Source organism: Micropterus salmoides, unplaced genomic scaffold (assembly GCF_014851395.1).
Source record: "Micropterus salmoides isolate LMB-PRFRI ecotype aquatic unplaced genomic scaffold, ASM1485139v1 Ms_hic_scaffold_2, whole genome shotgun sequence".
In the NCBI taxonomy this organism is placed as follows: domain Eukaryota; kingdom Metazoa; phylum Chordata; class Actinopteri; order Centrarchiformes; family Centrarchidae; genus Micropterus; species Micropterus salmoides.
The window spans coordinates 42807571-42818654 of NW_024041150.1; the positions used below are offsets into that span (position 1 = coordinate 42807571).

General features: G+C 39.2%; 1 protein-coding gene across 1 annotated transcript; it reads left to right on the forward strand.

Annotated features, from left to right (window-relative positions):
- The first annotated feature begins 2498 nt into the window (after positions 1-2498).
- On the forward strand, positions 2499-8556 carry LOC119911621 (myelin protein P0-like). Its single transcript, XM_038730556.1, has 4 exons — positions 2499-2696; positions 6016-6369; positions 6724-6918; positions 7319-8556. The coding sequence occupies exons 1-3, from the start codon at positions 2540-2542 to the stop codon at positions 6906-6908; spliced, it is 696 nt and encodes a 231-aa protein (XP_038586484.1). The 5' UTR covers positions 2499-2539; the 3' UTR covers positions 6909-6918; positions 7319-8556.
- The last annotated feature ends 2528 nt before the right edge of the window (positions 8557-11084 follow it).

Sequence of the window (11084 nt, forward strand, 5' to 3'; positions counted from 1 at the left end):
TTATATAAATAATAATAAAATATCATTAAATCATGATCACCAAAGGGCCTGCTGGTACCAATATTGCCAAACAAATTCCATATTGCCCACTTCTACTACGTTAAAGTAAAGCTTATATGTGTGTAATAACTGTTGTAATATGTTTAAATTATAAGAATGTGGGGAAACTTATAACAAACATTGACGCTCCACCTTGATGCGTCCTCAGCCCCATCCTCTACACCCTGTTCACTCATGACTGTGTTGCCTCCCACAAGGACAACATCATACTGAAGTTCGGACGACACCGCAGTGATAGGACGCATCACTGGCAAGGACGAAGCGGCCTACAGGAGGGAGGTGGCCAGCCTGGTGGCGTGGTGCGAGGACAACAACCTCACCTTTAATACTGACAAGACGAAGGAGGCAACAGTGGACATGAGGAGGGAGAGGAGACCTCGTCAGCTACTGTTCACTTGAGGTAGAGCGAGTTTTAAATATCTGGGCTTTCACATCAGCGAGAACCTCACTTGGACACTGAACGCCACACAGCTGGTTAAGAAGGCTCAACAGCGGCTGCACTTCCTGAGGAGACTGAGGAAGTTTGGTATGTCACCTAAGATCCTCAGCAGGTTCTACAGGCGCGCTGTTGAGAGGATCCTGACCAGCTGCATCACCTGCAGAAAGTGGTGACTCCACTACCCTCCCTGCAGAGCATCTCCCATCACAGTCCACAGGAGAGCTGCCCCCTATCAAGGATCCCACCCACCCCCAACACGAACTGTTCACACTTCTATCGTCGGGTCGGAGGTAAGTGTGAAATCCTGACACTAACTTTTTTTAGTATTATTAATTAATAATGGTTTTAACTTGGGGAATACTGAATTAATTATTTTAATCATTACAAGACATTTTTACTTATTTACTTGTGTTGCTTAATGACAATGAATTTTTAATAATCTTGTTACATGTGTTGTTGTCATGATCAGCCTGGATCATCTGAAACCGCAGTAACAACGACACGCAGGCCTGCACGGAGGAGGCGTGGGAGGGGGAATCAAACCAGGTCAAGATCTCCACGAGCCCCGTCAGGACAGCCACACCACAGCTCTGAACCCTGGAAAACTGAAAGTGATCTTGATGCTGTCCCACAAGCCAGTAGGTTCATGTCCTGCAGATCACCAGGAGCCCAGGTGAACACACATTCAACACGCTCACCAGTGGACTTTTTCCAGCTCCATTTCTCCAAGGATAAAAAGAGGACACTCTGCAGAAACACCAACAAACAAGCAGCAAAAAACACAACAAAACAGGGAAGAAGTACAAACCAACGCTGCCCCCAAGTGGACAAAAAACAAACAAACCTCAGTGTGACATGTGGAGAGTGACAAAGCTAGGAAGAAATAAATGCCTTTAGCTGCATTTGCTTTTGTTGGAAATAAATAAACAAATAAACACAACACTTTTGTTTTTGCCCCCATTCATCATGAGCTGAACTCAAAGATCAAAGACTTTCTCTCTACAGAAGGGCAATTTCTCTCAAATATTGTTCACAAATCTGTCAAAATCTGTGTTAGTGAGCACTTCTCCTTTGCCCAGATAATCCTGGCTTGTGAAAAGAAAAACGGTTCAGTCAGTGTTTCCCCCACATACACTTTACTTTAGCGTGCCGCCCAGTTATATTAGAGGCCGCCCAGGTATATTAAGGGCCGCCCAGTTATATTAGGCGACATAATGTACCAATTTTTAGAGAAACATTTAGTTATCACGTTATCAAGTTATCAAGTCTTAACTCGGTGGATATTTGACAAGCATGTACCAGGTAATGCGACAGTAAACACATCAGATGTCATTTGTTAGCTACCAAGTAGGGTTTTTTTTTGAAAGGCTACGTCATCAACACGTCTCCTCGACATGCGGCGCAGCTGCTGCTGTGAACGGAGTCACGGGAGAAAAAGTCCAGAAGACAAGTTCTGGACTTTTTTTTTAATGTTTAAGACCCAACAGTAAAACTGTTTTTTGTATTGTATGTGAGCAGAATGTACAGAGATGTAAATCTGACCATTTATACTTCATGTGTCCTCGTTCAAATGAATTAATATGATATGTTCCTGTAGTTGTGGTAATGCTGGCCATCTGAGATATTTCCTTGGACAGGTTTTCGTTGTTGAATAAAATATGTTTCAAAAGAGTTCAAGAAAAGACTGGAGATGGAGAATTTAATGTAGCACACAGAGTACATTTACTCATGTAGCAGATACTTTTAGTCCCCGCCAAAAATGTGAAATCACTTGTCATGACTGGGATTTGAACCCAGAGCCACACAAGTGAACAGAGTTAATCCAGCAGTAATAAACCTTCACTTGTTTTTATGCTAACACATTTCATTGATTTGATCAGCTCCCAGTGTGTGAGTGTCTCCTCCCTCACTACAGCGGGCTGTCACAGGAGTTAAAGTTGCTCTTTCTGGAACTGGAAATGCAGAATTTCCCTCTTCTCAGGAGTAACAAACTCAGAGCTGTCTGTAAACCTGCTTTCTGGACTACACTTCTGATAACATATGGGCGGGTCCATTGAGAACAAAACCTACACACCAGGAAGAAGAACTCAGTCTGGCTTCAGGTTTATCAGCTGCAGCAGCTCTGCGGTCATGGCTGTATCATTAACATCATTCGTGGCTTTGTTCTCCTGTTCATGGATCTTTGTTCTGTGTCAAGGTAAGAGGAGTGTGTGTGCCATGTGCTTTAGCAGCATTTAAAGAACAAGCAGAAACTCAGACATCAGAAGACAAACATAGACAGGACAGAGTTACAGTGAAGGCAGCACAGACAGACAGCAGTCCTGACTTCAAGAGCAGCCGGTCACACGCTGGAATTAGACTGGAACCTGCTGACCGCCTAGGCTGAGTTTTAACTTTTAACTCTGACTTTATGACTTTTGCGAGCGAAAATAATATATATTCACATTAAAATATGTACAATCTTATTAGTAGTGTTGTAGTACTCGAGACCGGTCTTAAGACCACTTTTTGATGTTCTTGGTCTCGGACTCGACTGCACTTTGACTTGGTCTTGTCTCAGCCTCGAGACATTGAGGACTCGGGATTTTATTTGAAGACAAGTGAAGACTATAACTTTAGGAATATCAATAAATTGCTTGTTTATTTATTTGTTAACATCCTAACTTTGATTGGATGTAAAACATTTTGCTTCGAATGCAACCAATAATTAAAAATGTGTTGTTCCCGTTAACGACTGTCCCCCCTCCCCACGATGGGAAAGATGGAAAAGGAGTGTTGAATAAAGTAATCATTAATAAAGTTAATGATTTCAGCTCTTAGTGTTTGAATGTGGGTGTTTTTATGGGAATGTGAATCTTTCAGATCAGTTTGAGATCTCGTCATGTAATGTGGGGAACTGGTCTTGGTCTTGACTTGGTCTCGGTTTGGGCGCTCTTGACTACAACACTACTCATTAGTCCTTCAACATTTACAGTCTAGAGATATTTTGATCTGTGCCTTCTAATGAGATCTACTGAGTTAATGAGATTCTCCACGTGAAATTTGTAGGCCGGGACTCTTTAATCATTTTAACATCTTCATTAAAAGTCTAGCCCGTTGACATTTGTTGATCTGATAATAAACTAAGCTCTCATAACAACGGCTAATAAATAATATCAAGTAACTTTAAACAAATATCTAATTACCTAAATGACCAAAAATACATATTTTGTGTAAACTACAACAAAATGGTGAACCATCCTTCTTTAAAATACAACACACACTTCATTTCTTCACATAAAGATGTATTTAACAAGATAAAGATATTTCCCATTATTTTATTATTTTAAACAAAATCTATAAACGACAGGTATCAGAAAATAATGGTTTGAAAGGAAAAGTGATGAGCAGGTAGATGATTGATTAATTATGGGTTATTATTATCTTCTGTTCAATGATCTTTGAGAAATGTATAAAACCTCCTGTTTGAGATTTAAGGGCATTTTCATTATTCATACAATGTGTTTTATATCAAAGTGTGCTGTCTGTATAATGAGCTCAACACTTGACCCAGAGCTTTGTTTTAAAGAGAGAGAACCTTTTCTCTAAAGGTGAAAATGTAAGTCCGATTTTTTAAATCCTTCAAATCTCTTGTGAAAACATTACTCATGAGGACAAATTCTTTTGGTCCTTGAAATGGGTTTACCAAAGTCTTAGGGTCAGTAGAGAATTCATAATACATGTATGAAGTGTTGAGACTGAGCTGAAATAAAATAGGTCTGAATAATACCTTTAAACTACATACCAAGCTTTAGGGGATGTGTGCAAATGAAAAAGTAGCAGGTTTTCCTTCCAAACCAAACTTATAACAATATTAATGTTTTTTTTTGCAAACCAAATATTTTATATGTATTTACAGACACAGAAAAACTCTGAACTCTTTTTATTCACCATATTTACAGAATGTGCATTTTCTGTCCAGAGAAGATCTCTGTATCTACAGTTTTTCATGTGTGCTACCTGTCCCGTCCATCCCAAACAGCAGCGAATCACACCTGAGCTGTGGGGAAACTCTCTCTTCCATTTCAAAAACTCCAGCAACTTTACATTCACAAATATAAATAAATAAAATGACATGAAAGACAAAGTGTCCTCTGTGCAGAACATTATGATAAAATAGCCAAAAGTCAAAACACATTGATCATCAACAACCAACAAATTGTGAGAATAGTTTAAGTTATCAAAAGGAGATCACATAGAACAGCTTTTATTATTTATAAGTGAATCTCACTTTTAAACAAGAACATAACTTTTACACAGAATAAACCTTTACTAAAGGGACAGCCAGTTTGTCAAAGTTCATGATTAACTTACTGAAACACAAATCAGAACAGATGCAGCATATTTTAGCCAAGATGGTCACATTTAGCTTAGCACTTAGTTAAAAACAGTTTTCCCTAAATGTGTACTTCTTCACCATTTTCTCTGCTTGTCTCTTATTCTTTTTCCTCTCCTGTATATATTTTTATTGTGGACGTTTTCCTTAGCAGACTCTCTCTCTCTCTGTCAACTCAGTATTTTCTTCCGTGAGGTGATGGGGGGGTCCTTAGAGATTTTTAGAGTCTCCATTGGTTAGTTTCACACAAAATAGACAGACGGACAGGACAACCCACCAATTACGAAAGATGAAAGGCCATATTTTCTTCCTCTTAGCTCACTGTGTGAGTCACAGACAAAGAATCTATCGGTTAAGGAAATATCTGAACCATATTTATGTGCTGCGTAATCGCAGAGATATTAATATAAACATCGAGTTGACGTGGCTGCGTGTTCCACAACTTCAGGGGATTGTAGTTCGTACAGTTTACACAGCAACTACTTGATAACTTATTATTATAATTATATAGTTGTTGTAACTCATATTTTAAATTCTATTCACAATATATTCATATTATTGATTCAAATATACGTTTACCACTTTAGAATTTGACTCTGTAGGCTGCTGGATATGTTTGATCTCCTGCTTGTTCATAACTCAACAATGTCAATGTTCTGCAAAAACAGCTAAAGCTCGTCAGCGTTCTATACTTAATGAAGCTGCCCTATAGGCAGGTCTCTAGACCAGCTGACTCTGTGGTAATGTACTGCTCTGTTTATTCTCTTTTTATTAATAACTTCTCGATTTGTTGTTACTCAGTTTTTTGCTTCATCTCTCTCCAGCAATATACAAATTTCCTCGACAGTCCCAAGCAGAAAGCAGATGAAAGTAAAATGTCTCCTGTCTGATGGTGCGGAGGACGACTTGACTGACAGCTGTAGAAATGAGCAACATGAAGTCAGCGTGCAGCTGCAGCAGAGGAGTTAGTCTCTCCTTTCTGCAGCTGGGACTCAAGTTGTCTGAGAACAGGGTTTGAAATGCTGCTGAGTTCACATGTGCTGTTTTATAGAGACCTGATCTCTGCTGCTTCCATCAAAAGATGTTTGAACAACAGGAAACATTACAAGTCCTGACTGGAGGCTTTTCTCTTTCTGTTCAGAGACACAGGAGCTGAAGGTGAAGACTGGAGAGAACGCCACTCTTCAGTGTCAGAGTCACGGAGGTGCTGACATCTCACTGATAGAGTGGAGCAGAACTGACCTGAAGCCAGATGATGGTTTTGTCTTCTTATTCAGTAACGACCGCTCATATGAAGAAATCCAGCACCCATATTTTTATGGTCGAGTGGAGCTTCAAGATCCAGAGATGAAGAACGGAGACGCTTCTGTGATTCTGAAGAACGTCAACATCAACGACACTGGAACATATGAGTGTTTGATTGTAGGGAAAAACTCAAGAGACAGAAAGAGAGACGTATTTGAGTCCATCAGCATCATCGAGCTGACAGTGACAGGTGAGTGTGTAGAGCTCAGAGTGTCTCTTTGTCTCTCAGGTGAGCGTGTAGAGCTCAGAGTGTCTCTTTGTCTCTCAGGTGAGCGTGTAGAGCTCAGAGTGTCTCTTTGTCTCTCAGGTGAGTGTGTAGAGCTCAGAGTGTCTCTTTGTCTCTTTGTCTCTCAGGTGAAGCTGCTTCCTGGTAGTTGAGCTGAGAAACATCACAGATCAGATGTTTGTGTTTTAGAAAGATGTTGCTGATGAGACTTTAGAGGAAACAGCTGCTACGAGTCATGTGGTCAAAGTGCAGTAGATAATGTCTGACATTCTGTCACCTGCTGACAGCTGATACCTCACACCTGTTTCTGCTCTGCAGGTCACACAGCTGGACACATCTGGGAGGGATACGTTGGAGTTGTTTGTTTGCTTTCTCTTCTTCTTGTTGCTGTTGGTGGTTTTATGGTCAATCAAATGATTCAAAGGAGACACAGACCAGAAACAACTCCTGACTCAGAGAGTGCAGAAGACGCCCTAAACCCATCATCATCATCATCAGTCTGACATGATCCAGGTGAGTGTGTAGAGCTCAGAGTGTCTCTTTGTCTCTCAGGCCTGTCATTTTTCAACCCGCCCAGCGTGGAAAAGACGATCAGTGCCTCGTCATGCTGTTGGCTTTTTTTACCAGCTTGTAAAAACGCAGCGCTCTCATTGCTATGAACTGATAAAAGACGCTTTGGTGGACATAGGGCCTTAGGTTGCTGGGATACATAATATCCATGGAGGTGATGCGCTGCAAGTAGGCTACCTAATTTCACTGAATGTAAAAATGTCACCACAAGTCGGAAAAGATGCTCAACGCCTCGTCACCTTGCTGGCGTTTTTACCATGTTGTAAAAATGCGGCGCTCCCCTTGCAATGAACTGAAAAAAGACGCTACAGATTTAACCGTTTAGCCTGTCTCTGCTCTGCAGGTCACACAGCTGGAGACAAGGAGGGAGGAAGCAAGGAGGAAGATGTTTCACAGACAGGTGGTGTGCTCGCTGTTGTTGATGTTTGTTTTATGATCTTTAGAAAACATAAAGGATGCACAGAGCATAATTCAAGAGAAAATTCTGTAATAATGTTTATGCCTCAGATAACCAGCCGTATGCACGTGTGCCTGCTCAGCTTTCCTGGATGGAGCTTAAATAACATAACTATGTATATATGTACTCAGGGATGAGTAGTATTAAACTTTAAACTTTAAACTTATTTGAAATTCAAAATAGGATATTGCACATTTTTATTTATATGGTCAACGAGAATATTTTTGAGGACTACATTTGTGTTCCCTCAGAATACTTTTCTTCATCCTCTATTTCTGCTCAGCTGCTCTCAGTGCAACGTCCCAGTGTGGGTCAGCTCATTTAATTTTACTCTGACCTGTTCATTAAGCTGATATAGTACCTCTACTCAATAGTCATGGTTATGTAATTGGTGAAAGTGACTTTAAACTCAAACAGAGCTTGAAGTGGGCCGGTTCTCACCTGTACTTCTACTTTCACTCTTTGGCGTATCGTGATTTTGTCTTGCACTTTTAACAAGCCCCATCTGTTTTTAGCTTGCAGTGCATCTCTCTCACTTAAAATGAGGGTATTTGTTATTTTATTTTTAAATACAGTTTGATGTATCTTTGCCCATCCCTGTACTTACTGTTTGTATATGAAGCACTTATGAATTGATCAGAAATGTGAATAGTTCTTTATTGTGTTTGTGTTTAAGTTTGTTGACTTTGTCTCAAAAGAAAAGAAGGTAAGATGGAGGGTCCGTGCACGAAGTATAATTCATCTGCAGTTGTTCACATTGTTTGATGAAAACAGCTGAAATACCCCCTAAACTAAAATTTTTCATCAAACAATGTGAACAACTGCAGAATAATTATACTTTGTGCATGGACCATGGAGTCTTAAAATTTAATCTGGCTTTTAAAACACAATATAAGCAAATTAAAACTGCTTTCAAAATGTTACTAAAGTCAAGTATTTACATAATGTTGACAGTTTATTTTATATCAATGCTTCATGTTGTAGCTGTAAAACATTAATCTGCAGAGTAGCCTGTTAATACTCTGTACATGTTTTTATTTCAGTGTATTTTTTAATTAACAATGTAAATTTAATTTTTTGTACCAAATTCTGTGACCAATAAAGTTTCACTGAATTAATGGTCATTCTGATGATCACAGTTCTCTGTCTCTACAAAGCAGCTGCATGTGAACTCCTTTTATATCCTCAATCCCAGATAAAAACCTTCCTGTTCCTTCAGTCAGCGATTGTCTCCTGAGCAGAGTCTCCACTCGACTGTCATTTAGGATGTTGTGTCTCTCAGAGGAGCCATCTTTGATTATGTTTCCTCCTCCTGATCAATAACTGCTGGATCAGGATATTCTGATCCAACTGTTTCAGGAAAACTTCTTTTTCTTTGTTTCTCTGATCGAAGTGTAGAAACTTCATCTCATTATTTATTTATTATTTAAACACCTTGTCTGAAATGTCACCTTCTGCCTGCTGACTGGTTTTCTCTCAGAGTCGTGTTCATATCTTGCAGTGCAGTTTGTGTGAACAGGGTCAGTGTGGTTTGGTGGAGAAAAAGAGTTGCATGTACTTCTTCTTCTGTCATGTTTGCTGGTTGTCACAGAGACGCCACAGAACAAGACCAGAGGAAGTTAACGAGATCCTGTGAAAACAGAATGCAGAAAGAGGAAGCAGCTCTCAGCCTCCAGCAGGAACGGAATATTTTAATAAAAATATGCATTTTCTTAGTATTTCTGACCATTTCATAAACAAAATATCCACATCCTGGTATTTTGAGTGTATTAATAAATATTATAACATTTGATAAAAATATTGCTAGTATGATGCTATATTTGCAGGGCACACTTTATTTGGATAATTTGCTTACAGATAGTTTATTCAGAGAGAGAGAGATTCAGCTGTTTCACTAATAAAAACATTTTCTGATATTAGCCTGCACCACTTGGGTTAAGGTTTGATTAGTGCGAATGTTTTTAAATGTATTATAATTTCAGATAATAGTAAAGGCTACTATAGCTTACCATTAGTAGCCTATAATATTAATTCCAGTTGGAAAAAACTGCAGTTTAATTTTTGTGGGTTTCTTCAGTTATTATTGTGCACAAAACATGCTCTACTTGGTGGTCACTAACAAGGTCCATGCCAATTTGAGGTAGAACAAGATAGTTTATTTGGATAATGAGAAGTATTTATGATGAAGGGGGTTTTGTTAAGGGTTTGGTGGTGTTGAGTGATTAGGAGCGAGCCTGTTTATGATGTCAATAGCAGTGTGGTTGTCTGTGTGTACCAGAATGACTTGGACCTCGTGCCCCCAAAGAATGGCAGCGGTGATAATCGGGTACGGTTCGTCGGATGCCAACCATCTGCCTCTGTGGCCGACAAAACCTGTGAGAGTTCTGCATTGGTGTAAGGTGGTGTCTTTGGTTTGGGCTATGTGGTTGTCGGATGACTTTCCAAGAAGAAAGGAAGTTGCGTCACAATCTTGCTCATTTTACCAGTGTTGTTGGGTACCGTGTGATCGTGGAGAGACTGCGCTGCGGTGGATATTTGCAGTAAGTGGGAAAGAAAGGATCGGCCTTGTGGGATGATGTGGATGGGGGAGTTTGGGTGTCCAATGAAGAGAAAGAGATAGGTGCTTGGTATGACACAGGGGGATAGTTTGGACTTCGCACTTCCACTCGGTGTTGTCTCGGCCTCGAGACATTGAGGACTCGGGATTTTATTTGAAGACAAGTGAAGACTATAACTTTAGGAATATCAATAAATTGCTTGTTTATTTATTTGTTAACATCCTAACTTTGATTGGATGTAAAACATTTTGCTTCGAATGCAACCAATAATTAAAAATGTGATGTTCCCCTTAACGACTGTCCCCCCTCCCCACGATGGGAAAGATGGAAAAGGAGTGTTGAATAAAGAAGTTAATGATTTCAGCTCTTAGTGTTTGAATGTGGGTGTTTTTATGGGAATGTGGATCTTTCAGATCAGTTTGAGATCTCGTCATGTAATGTGGGGAGCTGGTCTTGACTTGGTCTCGGTTTGGGCGCTCTTGACTACAACACTACTCATTAGTCCTTCACCATTTACAGTCTAGAGATATTTTGATCTGTGCCTTCTAACGTTTAATGACCATATATTGTTAATAAGATTCTCCACGTGAAATTCTAGATGTTCATCTTTTGAGCAATTTACTTTAATATCCGACATATTTTCTTTGTGTTCACTTATTTTTTTGTAGGCCGGGACTCTTTAATCATTTTAACATCTTCATTAAAAGTCTAGCCCGTTGACATTTGTTGATCTGATAATAAACTAAGCTCTCATAACAACGGCTAATAAATAATATCAAGTAACTTTAAACAAATATCTAATTACCTAAATGACCATAAATACATATTTTGTGTAAACTACAACAAAATGGTGAACCATCCTTCTTTAAAATACAACACACACTTCATTTCTTCACATAAAGATGTATTTAACAAGATAAAGATATTTCCCATTATTTTATTATTTTAAACAAAATCTAGAAATTGACAGGTATCAGAAAATAATGGTTTGAAAGGAAAAGTGATGAGCAGGTAGATGATTGATTAATTATGGGTTATTATGCAATTATCTTCTGTTCAATGATCTTTGAGAAATGTGTAAAACCTCCTGTTTG

What these genes read in the sequence shown, in the direction of transcription:
- LOC119911621 (XM_038730556.1), top strand. Translation starts at nt 2,540, where the DNA reads ATGGGCGGGTCCATTGAGAACAAAACCTACACACCAGGAAGAAGAACT. An exon ending in GATCTTTGTTCTGTGTCAAG is followed by an intron (nt 2,697 to 6,015) that starts GTAAGAGGAGTG and finishes CTTTCTGTTCAG; the next exon opens with AGACACAGGAGCTGAAGGTG. An exon ending in CATCGAGCTGACAGTGACAG is followed by an intron (nt 6,370 to 6,723) that starts GTGAGTGTGTAG and finishes TCTGCTCTGCAG; the next exon opens with GTCACACAGCTGGACACATC.